Source organism: Vicugna pacos, chromosome 22 (assembly GCF_048564905.1).
Source record: "Vicugna pacos chromosome 22, VicPac4, whole genome shotgun sequence".
Lineage (NCBI taxonomy): Eukaryota > Metazoa > Chordata > Mammalia > Artiodactyla > Camelidae > Vicugna > Vicugna pacos.
In genome coordinates this window covers 20,474,460-20,491,199 of record NC_133008.1, presented here as the reverse complement: position 1 = coordinate 20,491,199, position 16,740 = coordinate 20,474,460, and the positions used below count along the sequence as shown (strand labels likewise).

The 16,740-nt window shown below is 57.1% G+C and overlaps 2 protein-coding genes and 2 long non-coding RNA genes across 11 annotated transcripts; 2 read left to right on the top strand and 2 right to left on the bottom strand.

The window, feature by feature from the left end:
• Window positions 1–37: 37 nt before the first annotated feature.
• Window positions 38–5,449, top strand: LOC140688439 (uncharacterized). 5 transcript variants are annotated; one of them, XR_012063140.1, is made up of 3 exons: window positions 38–710; window positions 1,388–2,436; window positions 3,419–5,449. It is a non-coding gene; the product is annotated as an uncharacterized lncRNA (long non-coding RNA). The 5 variants fall into 5 exon arrangements; XR_012063142.1 differs by lacking the exon at window positions 1,388–2,436 and adding an exon at window positions 854–1,065; XR_012063139.1 differs by lacking the exon at window positions 1,388–2,436.
• Window positions 2,829–6,622, bottom strand: LPAR2 (lysophosphatidic acid receptor 2). Of its 2 annotated transcripts, none has more exons than XM_015234987.3 (3): window positions 6,294–6,622; window positions 4,462–5,203; window positions 2,829–3,737 (listed from the first exon to the last, which is right to left on the bottom strand). In XM_015234987.3, exons 2-3 carry the CDS (start codon window positions 5,201–5,203, stop codon window positions 3,424–3,426), a joined length of 1,056 nt encoding a protein of 351 aa, XP_015090473.1. In that variant the 5' UTR covers window positions 6,294–6,622; the 3' UTR covers window positions 2,829–3,423. The 2 variants fall into 2 exon arrangements, with proteins under 2 accessions (XP_015090473.1, XP_072803392.1); XM_072947291.1 differs by lacking the exon at window positions 6,294–6,622 and adding an exon at window positions 5,974–6,107.
• Window positions 5,991–8,196, top strand: LOC140688440 (uncharacterized). Its single transcript, XR_012063143.1, has 3 exons — window positions 5,991–6,127; window positions 6,742–6,822; window positions 7,626–8,196. It is a non-coding gene; the product is annotated as an uncharacterized lncRNA (long non-coding RNA).
• Window positions 6,960–16,573, bottom strand: GMIP (GEM interacting protein). Of its 3 annotated transcripts, XM_006199153.4 has the most exons (21): window positions 16,437–16,573; window positions 15,395–15,479; window positions 14,875–14,950; window positions 14,704–14,761; window positions 14,275–14,400; window positions 14,128–14,192; window positions 13,911–14,018; window positions 13,391–13,471; window positions 13,144–13,314; window positions 12,912–13,049; window positions 12,381–12,568; window positions 11,954–12,060; window positions 11,802–11,879; window positions 11,195–11,272; window positions 10,968–11,122; window positions 10,560–10,748; window positions 10,312–10,449; window positions 10,013–10,209; window positions 9,299–9,686; window positions 7,863–7,929; window positions 6,960–7,750 (listed from the first exon to the last, which is right to left on the bottom strand). In XM_006199153.4, exons 1-21 carry the CDS (start codon window positions 16,453–16,455, stop codon window positions 7,380–7,382), a joined length of 2,883 nt encoding a protein of 960 aa, XP_006199215.1. In that variant the 5' UTR covers window positions 16,456–16,573; the 3' UTR covers window positions 6,960–7,379. The 3 variants fall into 3 exon arrangements, 2 of the variants coding, with proteins under 2 accessions (XP_006199215.1, XP_072803391.1); XM_072947290.1 differs by lacking the exon at window positions 10,013–10,209 and having other exon boundaries at window positions 10,600–10,748; XR_012063137.1 differs by lacking the exon at window positions 6,960–7,750 and having other exon boundaries at window positions 7,817–7,929; window positions 8,063–9,686.
• Window positions 16,574–16,740: the final 167 nt, after the last annotated feature.

Below are 16,740 nucleotides of genomic sequence, written 5' to 3'. Positions count from 1 at the left end.
GCGCGCCCAGGCCCCGCCCTCCGCCACCGCCTCTGGCCAACCGCCGCCAAACAGGCTGCCGCGGCCCGCCCACGGACACACCCCACTGTCGCCGCCAGCCAACCGCCGGCTCCCAGGCGGCTGCGCACCGCCCACAGACACGCCCCTAGCAGCCCGTCTCAACCTCCTGGACTCAGTTGGGGGTTGCCGAGGCAACGGCGCTTTCCACGCCCCTCCTCCCCGCCAGCTGGAGAGCGATGCTGGCTTTGCTCTGCTTCAGAGGCCCCCGACCCCCTACCCACTACATCTCTGCCTCCTGCACCTCCTCAGAGCAACCACTCCCGCTCAGGGGCACTTTCTCCTCCTCAGAGCCCTTCACGTCTCCTCACAGCCTCCACATCTCTTCAGAGACCCTCAAGTCTCTTCGGAGCCCCCACTCTTCTTCAGAGCCTCTACTTTTTCTCTTTAGACCCCCAATTCCTCAGGGACCCACACGTCTCAGAGTGTGACTTCTTCGAGCACCCCACTTTTCTCCCAAGCCATCCCTTCCTTCTCAGCGCCCCCCATGCCTCTCAGAGCCCATCAACACCCCCTCGTTGATCTCCAGAAGCCAAGCCCCAGACCCCTGCTCAGTCAGCCAATGTTCCCCTCATCCTCAGTCCCACAGCAGCCACTAGGGCTCCCTTTCTCCTGACTTCCCCTTCCCCGCCAGCACTCCAGAGGGGATACAGGTATGTGCGGTGATGGTGGCCAGGAGGATAGAACTGAGTGATTTTCCCAGCTGCAGAAATCAATTTTATTCCCCTTTCAAGGTCTAGTTTAAGAGTGATCTCACTTGTTTATCAAGTTTTTTTGCTTTGCTGCATTCCACTAGCGCGTGGTTACCAAGTGAATGAGAACCTACCCTGTGATTCACCCCAAATCAGAGCGGCTCTTCACAGGCCTTCGTTTCTAGCTGTTAGGACTCCTGGCATCAGAGAAGGATTCTTGTGAGAGAGAAAAGGAACAGATTGGACATAAATCACTTCTCCAGAGTCGTGGGACCTCCTAGAGCCTGTTTGTTCTGAGGACAGACTCCAGATGCAGGTTCATAAAGGGACCTCAGCATCCTGAGAACCCTTCAGGATAGGGCCCATCTTCTTCCCATTGCTGCTGGAGAGGAAATGCAGACATCTCCATTCCCTTTGGGTTTGGACACTCCAAAGGTAATGGAAATGAGTGATGTGAGCTAGTGTAAGAACAATGTGGAAAGCTCCCTGATGAAGGAAACCCAACACTTGGCCCAGGAACCGGAAGTACTAGAACAGGTGGGGATCATGGAGTGCTGGTACCCTGTACAAAAGGTAAGCCACTAGTGTAGCACTACACAGGAGGCCTGAAAAGAGTCGGTAACTTTGGCGTCTTTCAGAGAACAGCGGTGTGGGGAGGCAATTGAAAGCTTCAGGGATCATCTGAGACAAAAACTTGAAGTCACCTGGTTGAGAGGAGAGACCTCCAAGAGAGGGAAAAACTGATGGGACAAGATCCCAAAGGAGACCAGAGGATTGTAGGTTAAAACCTGGATGATGCTGATGCAAGAACAGCCAGCTCAGAGCAGGTGAAACAGAGCTACATTTTGGAGACCACTGGGGTTTGCTACGCTATAGGAATTGGTTGGCTGCCTCCGTACCCTAAGTGATACTTCTGTCCAACAGGCCTGGAGCTAGGTCCATGGAGACAAGGACTGTTTCTTTCTCGGGTGTGTGCCCATCCACATGTGGAAGGTGCTGGCCTGGGTCATCACTTCCGGAGTCAGGCCCCAGGCCCTAGGAGCCATGCTGCCCACCTTGGACCCTGGAGATGCACCTTGCACCCCAGTTCATTCTTGCCTCCTCACAGAGTTGTTGTAGGGCAGAAGTTTTCCCAAAGGGAAATGCAGCCCCATTTAATGTATAAAGACCTACAGGTTTTTGGTCCTTCAGCAACACATGCTTTAGTAGTTTATGAATTTAGCCTCTGATGGGAGGCCTGGGTTCAAATTCTGACTAGGTATGGAAGCAGAGAATCCAGACCCTGGTTTACACTATGCTTCAGAGTGCCTCTGTGAGTATCTGAGAGGGGGCTCGTCATGGGTCTGGTACATCTGAGGCCTCAGGGTAAAGTAGGGAAAGCCAGGCTGTACTTATGGCCAACTCTGGACTTTGTGGGAATCTGAAGTCCTTTCCCCAGGGGCCTCTTTAGTCCCTTGATGCATCTGTCTCCTTTTGAAGCTGTGGAACCACAGGCCAGAGCTCAACCTCTGAGCCACTGTCCTCACGGAAAAATAAGTATAATCCCTATGCCACGAGATGCAGGTGTTGCTTAAATAATGCACCTAAAGTACTCATCAGTGTGCCAGGCACATCAGAGGAGCTTGAGAAACAGCAACTCTCAAATCCTGCATCCTGCTCCATGGAGACCACTACCCCTAGCCCACAGGTGTGTATGTAGGTGATGGAGTGGGGGATAATGGGATGAATACACCTCTGTTAACATCCTGGACTCAGACAAAGGGGCAGGCAGGAGAGAGAGGGCTCACGGGCCAGAGACCACTCTGGGCTCCAAAGGATGAAGACAGAGGAAGGTGGCAAGATGAAGGCAGGGGAACAGGTGGAGGAGACAGAGGCAAAAGGGAACAGACACAAGACTCCAACGAGAGAGGTGGAGCAGACCAAAGGGGCCATGTAGAGACCAAAGGGGAATGAGACTGGGGCCAAGGAGAAGCCATGCTGAAGGATCCCAGCTCAGTTTGAGCCAAAGTGGACGATTCTGGGAAATAGAGACAGACAGACTGTATTAAGTTGACAACAGAAAATGCTTTGGAGACCTCAGAGTGGAAAGAAAGGTTTATTCCTTATATCATGTCCTCCTTGTAGACCCCCCTCAGTTCTAATGGGGACAGACAAGAGCCCTGGAGGCTGCAAGGGGCCAAAAACCTTTCCCAGCTGACACTCAGCACTCCTCAGTCTGTGCTCCTAAACAATCAGCCTCAGGCAGATGGAGCATCCATAGTCCGTCCTTGTTACCCTGTTGCACTGGACAGTGGGGCCTGAGAGAGACCTCATCTTTCCCAGTTTTATCACCCACACCACCAGGGACAAGGAAGCAGTCCACAGGGTTTACCAGGGATGTGCAGTAAAAATAGAAAAACGTCTGTTAAAAAGCCCCACAACCTGAGATGATTGAACAGGCAGATTCCTGCACCCCACCTAACTCTCTCCTGTGTGCTTAGATGACTTCAAACTCCCAAGCCCTGGGGCAGGCACAGTTATGTGCCCAGGTAGGGGCTGGCAGTGGTTCCATGCCATTCTGGGCTGAAAGTCTGCATTTAAGTCTGGCCCGCGGGTTGGGTAGAGCCAGGCACATCCACAAGTGGCCAGGGGTTTCGATCTGGCATTCATTGTACTCTCTGATGTCCAAGGTTCGTTACAGGGTGGAGTCCATCAGGGGATGGCCATTCTCGGAAAGCATGATGCGAGTGCTGGTGCCTGTCCGGGTGGAGGATGTGTAGTGAGCAGACTCGTGGGTGGATCGGCGGAGGCACAGACAGCAGAGGAGGCGGCGGAAGGTGCGGCGCATCTCAGCATCTCGGCATGAGTATACCACAGCGTTGACCAGTGAGTTGGCCTCGGCCAAGAGTAGGAAATACTTCTCCACAGCCAGGACGTTGCAAGACTTGCAGCCCAGACCATCCAGAAGGAGCACCACCTGGCCCGGCGTCCAGCAGACCACAAACGCCCCTGCGGGATGGAGCCTGATGTGAGCAGGGCCAGCTGTTGCCACAGCTCAGAGCTGGAGGGGTCTCAGAGCTTGGGTTGACAGCTGTGCAGTTTGCAGGGAGAACTGCCTGTCTTTCTGCCTTTGTGGTGTGATGGGGCAGAAATGCTAAGAGGGGAAACTTTCTCTGATTTGTCTGCCAGAGGGACACCTTTCCTAAATGGGTACATGGTGGACCAGACCCTGGAGATTTCTACATGGAGATTTGTTCTTTGGGGGAAAGGAGGCCACTGTGGGACCGGCCAATTACTCGGTTGGGGGAAAAGAATGATTGGGAAGAGTTGCTCTTTGTTTCTTGGGGATGGTGTGTGTGCCTCTCTCACTCAGACCATTATACTTTCCACAGCCAGACTGAACTCAATACTCCTGGCTAAGAACTCTTAAGAGCTTCCCACGGAACTCAGAACAAAATCTGACTCCTATCTGTGCCCTTCGATGCCATGCTGAACTTCTCTCCTCGCAGACCAGCCATGTGGGCCTTCTCTTTGGAGGTGCTGGGCTGGTCCTGGGCTGGTCCTGTCTGGGGCTCTCAGCTTCTGGTCCCTCTGCCTGGAAGTCTTCCCTTGCCCAACATTCAGGTCTCTGCTCAGGTATCACTTCCTAGGAGAATATTCCCCACCCAAATCACCCCTCCCATCATGCTCTATCAGGTCTTGCAGGAGTTGGGGGGAAGCAGGTGCCACTCACCCAGGATGATGACAACAGTCTTGACCAGGCTGAGCGTGGTTTCACGGTAGCGGGGGTGGCAGCTGACATGCTCTGCCATGCGCTGAACCCGCCGTCTTACATAGAAGAAAATGCGCGTGTAGACAGCCACCATGAGCAGGAAGACGAGCAGGCTGGACAGGGCCCAGACGGCCAGGTAGGAGCGGCTGAGTAGGGGGGCCATGCGTGAGCAGCGGTCCAGGGCGCAGAGGCAGTGCCAGGAGTGGGCAGGCAGCAGCCCCAGGCCCAGGGCCGCCACCCACACGCCCACGATAAGCATGATGACCCGGCCTCGGGGCAGGCGGCTGTGCAGCTGCACGGCCATCACGCTGCGGTGCCGTTCCACGGCAATGGCCAGCAGCGTGGCTACGGATGCCGTTAGGCTTGTGTCCAACAGGCCCTGTCGCAAGAACCAGCCCTCCAGTGAGAGCCGGGCTGTGCGCGGGCCCGTGTGGAACATGAGGAAGAGGTAGGCTACACCAGCAAAGAGGTCAGCTGCGGCCAGGTTGCCAAGCAGGTAGTAAATGGGCTGGTGGAAGCGGCGGTTGGAGGCGATGGCTGCGATGATCAGCAGGTTAGTCAGTAGCACCAGCACGCTGACAGTCAGCCCCAGTGTCACCACAACCACATCCTTGGGCCGCCAGTGGGAGCTCAGCTCCTTGCCACTGTTGTTGTAGAAAAAGCCAATGGTCTCGTTGTAGTAGCACTGGCCCATCTTGACCATCTAAGGGCACAGAGGGAGAGGTAAGGCAGCCCTGTGTTCTTGTGGAAGGACACAGGAGGGAACAGCAGCCAGAAGGAAGGTTAGGACAGGAAGGACAAGGGTCTCAAACTCAGATGCCTCGGGGCAAGGTGGCAGTGGTGGGGAGCAGAGTGACCTAGAAAAGCGAGCTCCTTGCGTTGGGGGTTTGGGCAGGGCAGCTGTTACTTAATTACTAATGACTTTTATAAAGATGTCACCCAAATCAAACTGCTGGTTGGTTTTGTTTTTTTAAACTAAAGAAGCAAAATAAAACCCATCTGCCCATGCACCACCAATCTGTGCTGGGGGCGGCTAGAGCAGGACAAAGGGGTGTGAGCCGTGAAAATAGGTAAGGAAGGGTCAGTTTGGTTTTGGGGGTCAGTGCAGGGAGTAGAGCCACAGGGTGGGGCCACTGCTAGGACCGGGCAGGCGGTCGGTGCTGGGGCGTGGAGGTGACCCGGGCAATCAGATTGGTAGTGAGTCAGCCCCATCAGTCGGGCGGCGGTCTTTGGGCGTGAATGCTCCCGAAGCGGACGGGGAATTGGGCCGGCCCGGGTTGGGTGAGGACCCCGACGGCCTCTGGGATAAAAGGGGCGGTCAGGGAGGCGGCGGCTGGCCGGGCCTCCCGGAGCCCGCGGGCTGGGGGAGGAGCAGAACGGAGGAGAGGAGGGGGCGGTGCCCGGGCCCTGCGGACACGTGCCGCACCCTCCCCGGACCCCGCGCCCACCCTCCCCCGTCCGTGCCGGCCTCACCTGGGCCGTCCGTCACGCCGTTTACCGGGCGGCCTCGCGTGGGAGACCCATGACCAGGAGACCGCCGCGGGAAGAGGAGCGTCTGGGTGCGCCGGGCGCGAGAGGCCAAGAGAGTGCGGGAGGCGGGGTCCCGAGCCCCGCCCCCGCCACCTGGGTGAGCCCTGCCCCGTCCCCACCACCTGGGGGAGTCACGCTTCCGCCTCCTTGGCGAGGACAGGGTCGCCCGGAACCACAGCTCCCTCATTTCCTCCCTGCCTCGCGGCCCCTCGGTCGCCCCGTCCACTTCCGGCGGAGGACCCCCACCCCTCGTCCCCGCACACCTCATGCGCCCGCAGTTTTGGGCCTTCGCGGGGCTGAGCCACTTGCTGCCGGAGAATTCCCGCCGTGACCTCGCGCCGCCAGGGCCCACCTCCGGGTGGTCTCAGGGTCCGCGCCCCCGCCCCGGCCCCACCCCTCCCGCTTCCTCGTGTCCAATCCGTCGCCGAGTTCCAAGCCACGCCCTGATCCGACCCGGCTCCCACCGCCGAGACCCCAGCCCCGCCTCGGCTTCTTCGGCCCGGAGCTATCGCGCGCTGCGGCTTCCCTTGCTCCGTGGACCACTCTGGCGCCAGCTGACCGTCCGACCACACTCAGATTTCTCGAAATCCCGCCCCTGGCAGCGCTGTTCCCTACTCGGCCCACGCCTGTGGCGGCCCTGGGCTCCCACGGCCCAGAGCACACAGCCCCATTGTCCCAGTTATCTGCACTTTGTTATATTTGATTATGCAGGACCGGATCAGGGACACGGAGCTCTGGGAGGGAGGCCCCAATGTGACTCAGCCAGGTGCCCAGGCACAGCCCCTACTGCTGGTAGGTTCTCGTGGGTGTTCTGGGATGAAAGAAAGGGGGTCTGTTTTTCCTGGTCTGTAAAATGGAGCGGAAGGATTTTACCGACCTCTCCTCTGTCACTCTTCCCTAGCACTCAGGGGTATAAAGGCACTCAAGGGTATAAAGGACTCAGTTTATTCAGAGGCCACCAGACCCCAGGCACCACCAGGATGTTAAGTCTGCGTTGCTCACACCCTCCAAGAGCTGGTCACTTGGGATCAGCTAAGGAGGCAGACAGAGATGGGGAGTGGCCACAACCAAAGAAGCAAAAAGCACCTCTGTCCCAGGGATTAGAGACTAGGGTGACCTCAAGGATCCTATGACATGTTTTGACCCTGAGTGTTGACCCTGAATGACCTTTGAACCTGAGTGGCCCTGATGCTTGATATCTATTGGGGGGATCCCTGTACATTGCCCCAAAAAAAGGTTTTAGTCCTCCCCGGGGTGGTATAGTCTTTCCACATAGGAATGCTCTGGACACCGCAACACTGAACTCCTGGGGAGAAGTGAATCCATCTCTTCAGTCCTGGGCATCTTGGTCAGAGATGGTCCTCAGCTTCCTCAGTCTGAGGGTCTGGGCAGCAGGTGGCCTTGGGCACAGACTCGTACAGCTTGGAGAGTAGCCGGGCTGTCTCCTGGGTAATCTCAAAATGCTTGGGCAGTGGAGTGCGGCGCAGAGGACTGCCCTCACGGGAGGTGGCAGCAGGGCCCGGTCCTCGCCACCGCAAGCTCCCTTGGGGCACTGATGTGACAGGGGTTTCCTCGCACAATTTGGATGCTACTAGGGCCAAGCTGGACAGCTGGTGGGTGACAGGCCGCGTGCCCCCCCGGGGATACTTCACAGGCTGGCGGCTGAAGTGCCCACGGGATTGTGTCCCCAAGAATGAGTCCTTGGAGCCTTGGCTGGACGCTGTGAGATGGAGTGGTCAGTGCTGAGCACCCCTAAGTCCTCTGGATACTCCTCCCTTTCCCATTGTCATCACTCAGCCCTAGAACCCTGGGGCTACCCCCAAAACACTCACCTTCCCCTCCCTCATTTTTGGTGTCTTTGGCTACTTCCTCTCCCTGGTCATTCTGCAGGGTTGGAATCTGCAAGGAGAAACCCAAGAATGAGAAACCCGGCAATAAATTCCCAGTTCTTCCAGACTCTTGGACCTGCCAAAGTTACTTTGCAGTTCTGATATCTGGGGAGAAATGATGTCTTTAAGAGTGTATTGCTTGCCTCGCTGCGAAGAGCAGTGCCATTAATCTCAACTGTGGAGTCTGTGAGGGCAGGAATGCCTTTGTTCAGCAGAAGACCAGCCCAGAAAGTGACAGCCATCTCTGCATTCAGAACAAGTAAACTATTGGTCTCCATCCTTCTCTGCTTTCTGCAATTTTAGACTTGCTTTTTAGTTTATCTGTATATTTTTTAGTTTATCCTTTTGCTAAATGCTAATAGCACTTGGAATTCTTCCTACATGTCGTGAGCACTTTCTGAAGTATTCCAGTTCTCAGAGCCCTACACCTTGCTGGCAGCCCCCTTTCCCAGCTCTGGGGTGCTGTAGGAGAGATCCAAACTCTCAGGAATGCTGGGTGTAGCTGGATCTGAGGGACAGGAAGCCCCCCATAGGTGTCTCATCTGTAAGTGGTTTTTACTAACGGTATTTGCCTCTAATGACACTTACTGGGCAAGCACCCATGCCTTGTAGGCATGCAGCCAGTGGTGGTTGGAACACCCCTCTTTAGCCTCCCTTCCTGCCACTGTCCTGTCACTCATTCATTACAGTGTGGGGCTGTGCCCTGAACACACTAGGCATGGTCCCATCTCAGGGACTTTGTATTGGCTGTTCCCTTTGCCTGGAACACCCTTCCCCTGATCTCCACCTGGCTTACTCCCCTCTCACATCCTTCCAGTCTTTGCTCAAACCCATCTTCTCCATGAGACCCACCCACAGCATCCAATTTACTACTACAGACTGCCCTCCACCTCTTACCTTGGTGCCTTCCATGTCTCTTACCTTATGTTACCTTTTCTTTTTTCCATGGTACTCATCACCTTGTAACATCCTGTATACCTGACTTTGTATCATATTTATTGTTTATTGTTGGTTTCCTTCCCACTAGAATGTGGGCACCAAGAGGATGGGGTCTTTGAATATTTTGCTCCCTGATGTATCTGTCATGCCTAGAACAATACTTGGCATATAGTAGGTGTCCAAGGTGTTCAGTAAATATTCTGATGAAGGATTGAATGGTACCCATTAGTATCTCTGCAACGTTGTACCCAGTTATCACTCCATTATTTCCCATCACTCTGTTCCTCACCTTTCCTTTCAGAATGAGCACAGGATAAATAAGAAGAGGAAGGAGGGAATGGAATAGAAAATTTTAAAGGGAAAGGAAGGCAGACAGTAGAGTGAGAGGATTAAATGGCGAGAAGGCTCTCCCCATGTCTGTGGGCCCAGCGGGTTCTTACCTCTGGAGGCATGACTTCAGGATGCTTCTCCAGGGGACTAAGGGGCATGGGGTCTGGGTTGGGGTCCCAGGTTAGGGATGGGGGCAGGGGGTCCTGGGCAAGTTGTGGGTGTGGCAGCTGGGGACTGGGTGGGAGGATCTCAGTGGGTGGGCTGGGGTCTTGGGGCAGGGGCTCAGTGGCCAGGAGGAGCTCATCAGTCCCAAAGATCTGCTCATAGTGCACAATGAGGAACTCGATGAGCTGGGCCTGGTGCCCGGAGTCCAGCAGGCAGGTGACAGGGCCGGCAGTGGCTTCTCCTGTACCGTCCGGCGGCCGCAGCAGTGTCGGCCCAAACACGATGCCCAGGTTGTTGGCAGACATCTTGTTCTTCTTAAACTGTGCAGCCACCCTGGGGACAGTGTGAGGAGAAGGGTCGGCAGAGTGCATGGATATTAGTGATCAGGTAGGACCTACAAGCCAGGCTAGTGGCGACTTGCCCAAGTCATGAGTAAGTAGTCTCAGTCATTGTTGGCAACTAGCAGCCACATGCCTAGTGATGGGGATTGGACTCAGCACCCAAAGTCAGGAGTCATGTATTGAGTTTCAGAGCTCAGAAAACACATGCAAAAGTCAGAGGTCAGTGTCAGGCGTCAGTAGTTGCATGTCCAGGGAAGGGGGTCACAGATCCATGACTTAGGTCAGAAGTCTAATGTCAAGGTCAAGGACAGTGCACACCTGAACAGATGGGCCACCAGGTGCCGCAGGGTGTTGTAGTTAGAGTCAGGCAGCTGCACCAAGAGGGTCTTCAGCGAGCAGATAACCTCAGGGCTGGGGCTGAGGGTCCCAGGGTCTTGCCCAGGGTCTGCATGCAGGGTCTTAGCCAGAGAGATGAAGGCGTCGTAGAGGTGGAAGGGGACCACAGGGTCAGTGAGCTGGGGGTGGAATGGCAGGGGGGACAAGGGTATGGGTAGGCTGCAGAGGGTCCTCAGCCTGAGCCCACCTGGCCCCTGACTCCTGAGCCGCTGAGCACCCACCTCCTGGAGGAATCGCTTGAGAACACTCGAGACATCGTGAGGCGAGTTCCCTGACAAGTCAACCAATTCTCGGCCGTTCTCAAAAGCCTGGCATAGCCGTTCCACGCGGACCCGGGATCCGCTGACCCGATAAATGCCCTGCAGGGCAGGAGTGGGAAATGGATATCTGGCTTGCATTCCAGCCATTGAGAGGGCTGGATCACTATTGGGGATGGTCAAGGGTCAAAGGTCAAGGGTCAAGGTGGCACCTGCACACCCAGGGCACGCTGTTCTATCTCGGCCGTGCACCTGCTGATCACAAAGGGCACCTCCTCGGGGAAGTTCCTGGGCAGTTGCAGGAAGTTGACCCCAAAGAGGGGGGCCCGGGCTGGAAGCCGCTTATGTCCGCAGAAGATCAGTAGCGTCTCGAGGCAGCGCTTGTGGCAGGTCAGAAAGCACTGAGGGGAAGATCACAGGGACAGGGAGGTCATCAGGGGTCAGTGGGGGAAGAGAAGGTCATAGGGATCCGCAGCAGGAGCAGGGGGTTCATAGGACATCATCAGATCAGGGCAGATCCCAGGGGTGGGAAGGTCTTAGGGATTTCAGGTCAAGGAGGTGCCTGGATTCAGGTCACTGAGGGTCAGCAGAGGTCAACAGGTCATTGGCCCAGGCCGCACCTCCTCGCACTCGGTCCCGCTGACCATGAAAGCCTCACACTCTCGGCACTTGGCTGGGCCCCGCAGCCGCCGCAGCCGGTGGGTCTGGGCTGCGCAGGACAGTGTCCATTTCTTGAAGGGGGTGCCTGGCCCGTTGTCCAGCCCATCTCCCAGATCTGCGGGAAGACAGGGTCAGCGGTGCCTAGTCCATCCCCACTCCCCACCCCTTCACTTGCTTCCAGCCTCACCAGGGTCTCGCTCCTCAAAGTCATCAGAAGATTCGGTGCCTATGGATGCGGCTTTCACCAGCCGCCTCGTGCCAGAGCCTGGTCGGAGGGGCACAGAGCTTGAAGGTCACAGAGGCCATGGGGAGGCACCATGGCTAAAGAGACATTCCTGGTTTTTAGCCTTCCAAAACCACCCACAGATGCCTTAGGGAAAGGGTCAGAAGTCAGGAAGAGGGTCAGACAGGTCAGGGGTTAGGGGCTGGAGAATAGGTCAGCAACCTGAGGGGGGTGGTTCAGAAGTTGAATCAAGAGAATGGGTCAAGGGGAGGGTGTAGCTCGGTGGTAGAGCACGTACCTAGCAAGCACAAGGTCCTGGGTTCAATCCCTAGTACCTCCATTAAAAATAAGTAAATGAATAAAAACCCAATTACCTCCCCCCAAAAAACCAAAAAATAAAACACAATAACAAACAAAAAAAGAGAATGAATCAGAGGCTGAGAAAATAGGTCAGGGGTGTGGGGAAGATCAGATGTCAAAGTCTGGGCTTGGGACTGAGAGTCAGAGCCTAGCCAGGGGCTGAAGGATGGTCAGAGGTTGGGAGTGGGTCAGGGCTAGGTCCTGGCCCCACCTGGGCTGGAAGTGGGAGAGTCCAAGGGCTGAGACTCACTGCTACCACCCACGCTGTCCACATCGCTGCCCGGAGTTCCTAGAAGGGGACAGGTCAGTTAGATACGGCCCCCTGTCCCAGCACTGCTTCCTCCTGCCCCTCACTGCACTCACCCTGCCAGCCTGTGCCAGTGTCCTCCCAAGGGCTGGGCTCAGTTGCACTCTCATCCAGCCGTGGAGGTGGGGGACCAGAGAGCTTTTTTTTTGTGTCCAGAGGGGAACTGAAAGGAGATGTTTGAGGACTCTGATAACTAGGAAACTAGGCTGGAATGACATCATCCAAGCAACCCATCGTGGACCCAACTCCAAGTACTTGGGTCTGCCAAGCCTTTACACCGATGAGCATTGCAGTCCTCAGCGCAGTAACCCCAAATTTCCAACCGTCCCAAGACTGGGACAACGCTGACCAAATAAAGAGTGCTTGGCATTAAATCCAAGTACTGAGCCTCAGGGTTCTCACTCTGAGATTCAGCCCCACAGTGCCAATAGCCTGGCACCGTGTCCCCGGGACTCCTACCTGACCCTGCTCCTGGGGACCCACCTATACATGAACTCCTGGAAAGAGAAGGCAGGTGGCGGGGGAGGCGGGGAGGCGGGCTGCAGCACCCGCACAAACTCCTGGTAACGCTGGCCGGGTTCGAAGGGTGCGCAGCACTCCGCCAGGGCGGCGAAGGCACGGGGGCCACGCTCTGCCTGAGCCCCTCTGAGCCGGAACAATCCCAGGGTCACCTGTGGGGCGGAGACCGCGTGTGAGAGGGACGGGGCCTGACCCTGACAGACACCAGCATGGTCCAGGCTTGGGGACGGGGCCCGGCAGTGGGAGGAGGCTTCGGGACAACAGCACGTAGCTGGGATCGGGGTCTGGTCACAACCCAGGTGGGGCATCCTGGAGGAGGGCAGGGTGTGCAAAACCCCATGGGAGGGGGCGGAGTGGGAGGTGCAGTCAGGGTCTGGGGGCAGGAACTGTCTAGATAGAGGGAGTTGGTCCTGGTGCCCTGGAGGCGGTTGAGGGGCACGGGGCGCCCAGCCCGGGTGAATGACTGTGGCGGCAGCCTTAGGGTTAGGATCTCACCCGCCTCAGCACTTCGTCGCCCTGCAGCACCAGCTTGCGCACATGTGACACGATCCGCTGCTTGGCGGCCTCCAGGTCCTGCTGCCGAGCATTGGCCTCCCGGACGCAGGCCTGGTACAGCGCCTCGGCCTCCTGAGCCTGGAGAAATCGAGGCCCCGTGCGAGTGTAGGGGAGAGCGTGGGGCGGGGGGCGCCGAAGCACGGGGGCGCGGGGCGCGGGGCCAAATTCCCACCTTGGCCTGGGCCTCCTCTCGCGAGCGCCGCCGCCGCTCCTGCTGCCTGTTGGGTCCCGGCGAAGCCTGGGGGCCCGAGTCTTCAGGGGATACCTGAGAGCGTACTCGCAGGTCCTCGCTGCGCTGCATGTACTGGAGCTGGGCCCGCCGCAGGGCCTGCACCGCCTCGTTCTGAGGGCCAGGAGAGACGTGGTCATTGCTTCTTCCTCTCCTCCAGCAGCCTGCCCCCCACCACCCTGGGCCTCACCATCCGCTTCTGCTCCTTCATCCACTGCTCCTTGAACTCCTTCCGCCACTTCTCAATCTCAGTCCGTTTGGCAGCCAGGGGCTGGCAGGGATGGGGAACAGGGATGCTGTCTCAGGTCCACTTGGTCTTTCGATTCACTGAGGCTGCATATCTTTCATTGTCTGGACATTTTTTCTGGTTCTGCACTCTCCCTCCCAGGTCTTCTCCCTCAGATCTGCTCTCCCTCACCCCTGTGTCTCCACAAAGAGCCTCAATGGTCACTTCATCCTTTGTGCCTGGACTCAGATGCCAAGGCTCTCTTCCTGGGAACACTCAGCGCTTTGCCCCTTGGTCCTCAGATAAACAAAAGCACAGTTTTGCAATCGCACAGGAAGCCTAGTTTGAATCTCTGCTGGGTAACCTTGGGTAAGTTCCTCAGCATCCCTGGGTCTCAGCTTCCTCATCAGCAAAATGGTGCTGATGGTAACGGTGCATCCCCCGGGGGGTAGTGGATGGAATGATGCATGGAGGGTCCCCTTACCTGATAGTAATCTCTTTTCTGCTGGGCCACTGTCTCCAGGGCCAGGGCTCCCAGGCTGAGGTCATGCTCCAGAAACAGGGCGTAGATGTACTGCAGTGGCATGTGGCTCTGGTGTGGGAGGGGGAGGGTGATGGGTGTTGGAGGATGCTGAGGCTCTGGGGGGGTCTGGCTGGGGTTCTGGAGGGCCTGGGCCCTGGGGAGGTCTGCTCATGGCTACCTGCTGGTGGATTGTCATCTTGCCAGCCTCAGCGATCTTCATGATGCTTTTGGCAAACTCCAGCTCTGGAGGCAGATAGCAGGGGTCTGAATCAGGCAGGGTGTGGACACTGCCTGCAGCCTGGGACCTGGCAGAAGGGGCCCTCACCATGGCTGGCTCTCTTCTCAGTCCAGGACAGCAGCTCCTTGGCATAGCGGCTCCAGGTCTTGGCATAGTCCAGGGCTGCATCCACGCCCCCCTTGGTCCGAATGAGCCGCAAGTCCAGTTCCTCCCCTGTGGCAGACGAATGGACCCCTGACCTCTGAACTCTCCCTTGGAAGCCTTTCCTGAGTCCTCAGACTATACTGGTGGCCCCTGTTCTACACCCTATAGCTCCCCAAACACCTCTTTGCTTTCACATGTCCAGGCTGAAATTTTACACTGATTATCCACCCATACTGGGGGCTCCCTGAGGACAGGTGTTCAGATCTGCTGTGTGCACTGCTGTCCCCAATTCACGGAACAAGTAGTTGGTGATTACTTGTTGAGGGAAGGACTCTTTTCTGCCCCTACTCCCCTGGCCTCAAAGCCTCCTACCTGTAAGGGGTGCAGGACCCTCTGGGGAGGAGACACTCCAATGGCTGGTTTCACTGGTCTAAGAGGGAGGGAGACAGTACTCAGGAACAAGCGGAGCAGGAGCCCCACCTCCGTAAATCTCCTCCTTCCAGAGGCCTCCCTCCTCCCTGCCCCCTTGGTCTTGCCCCTCACCAAAGTGGCTGTAGGGGTCTTGTCAGGTTCTGGGTCTCCTGAAAGCACAGGGTCTCCAGCCAGCATCTCAAAGGTCCTGGGAGGTAACAGTGTCAGGATGCCACCCTCCACCCAGCCTGTCTCACCTAAGGATGCTGGGGACCCCCAGGACAGTTTGGGGTTGGTCCTGAATATCACCTCTGTGACATTTAGTGTATCTGGGAGTCCTGAGGGATAAGGTTTTGGGGGAGGAAGTAGGTGATTTTTTTTAATGGGACTTGAGATAGAATTTGAAGGGTCCCAGGTAATTTTGGGGTTCATAAAGTGGGGTAAGGTTCTCAAATATTTTAAGGGGGACCACTTTGGTGATTTCTAGTGGATTTGAGGGGTTGAATTTTGGGATCATCAGGTGTTTTGGAGGGCCCTATCTTAGACTTCTTGGGTTATTAGGTAAGTGGATCCAGAAATTGCAGGTCCCTAACAGCGTTAGGGATTTTGGGGATCCTGGCAGAAAATGGGGGTGACCCAGGCTCAGACTCACACGTTCCCCAGTGAGATCTCAAGGTTGTCCAGGCTCCGGAAGATATCGCTGTACCTCTTTCTGCTCTCTGGAGCCGGGGGTAGCCCTTGGGGAGAGGAGTATCACACATGGGCCAATGGAAGCCTCCCTCCACCCACAGCAGCTTGGTTGGTTGTTTGGCGGGTGAGAGGGTGAGAGAGAGAGAGAGGGAGAGGGAGAGAGAGAGAAAGAGAGAATTCTGGCCTGGGGAGGGGGGAGTGTGGGATGGGGTGGGTATCTGAGCTGGGACAGAGGGAGCTTGGGCTTGGGTGGGACCGACTCTGGGCAGGCAGATGAACTCAGGCACAACCCAACACAGAGACAGCTGCTCAGAGAAGCAGAGACACCACATATGCACGGGCCCAGAAGCAAAGTGACAAAACAGATGTCCCAGATACAGCCATACTGTCTCCGGGGAGAGAGCTGGCTTGACAATGGGACCACATGGACCTCGGGCTAGACAGATGGAAATGCACGTGGGACAAACCGGCAAAAGGGCCTGCGGCAGAAACACACAGGCAGACTGAAACCAGGAGAGGCATGAAGACCAGATGACACAATGTGCACAGCAGAGACACAAAGACAGGAAGAAACAAACTCGGACCTTGCCACGTTTCTGCCGCAGGCACCCCTTCTAGGGGGCCCAAATCAGCATTTCCCCCTCCCGGGGCAATGGAGGAGCCGGGTGGGGATCCTGCCGCGTTGCCCTCTCCATCAGCGGTCGTGACACCCTGCCCCCATCACAAATATCAGAAGCAGAAGCAGCCACTTCCCCTTCCTGGCCCCCCTCCCCCAGGCATCCGGGGTGAAAACTCCAAAGGGGGAGGGGGTCAGGGACTGGTGTCCCCGGCCCCTCCTCAGCTTGGGGGTCCCCACAGTGGAGGATCCCAGTGTCCTGGGAATTCAGGAACTCCTCTCCCAGCTTTTCGGACGGAGAGGGTTAGGGAGGGGGTGCTCATTGATTTAGTAAGGAGGGTATTGTCGGAGGAGGCCCCTCTCGGATCCCATAACCCGGACGGCCTACCCGGCTCCGTTGTGTCCATGGCCCGGCCTGAGGATCGCTCGGCTGGGACGGAGACTGGGATGCGATCGCGCGGGCGCCGGCGGGGCCCAGCCCCGATTTCCTGCAGCCGCCGTCGCCGCCAGCCGAGTCCCACGTCGCCCCGCCCCACATCGTGGAGGGCCCGCCCCCGACCACGCCTTTGCTGGTCGACCACACCCCCGAGCCCCGGAAACGCGGACCGCGCCCCCTGTCCCAGACGCGGGGAATGCGGTTGGGCCAGGGCCTTCTGAGGCACTGGCCAAAATGATTCCATCCCAGTCAGGGT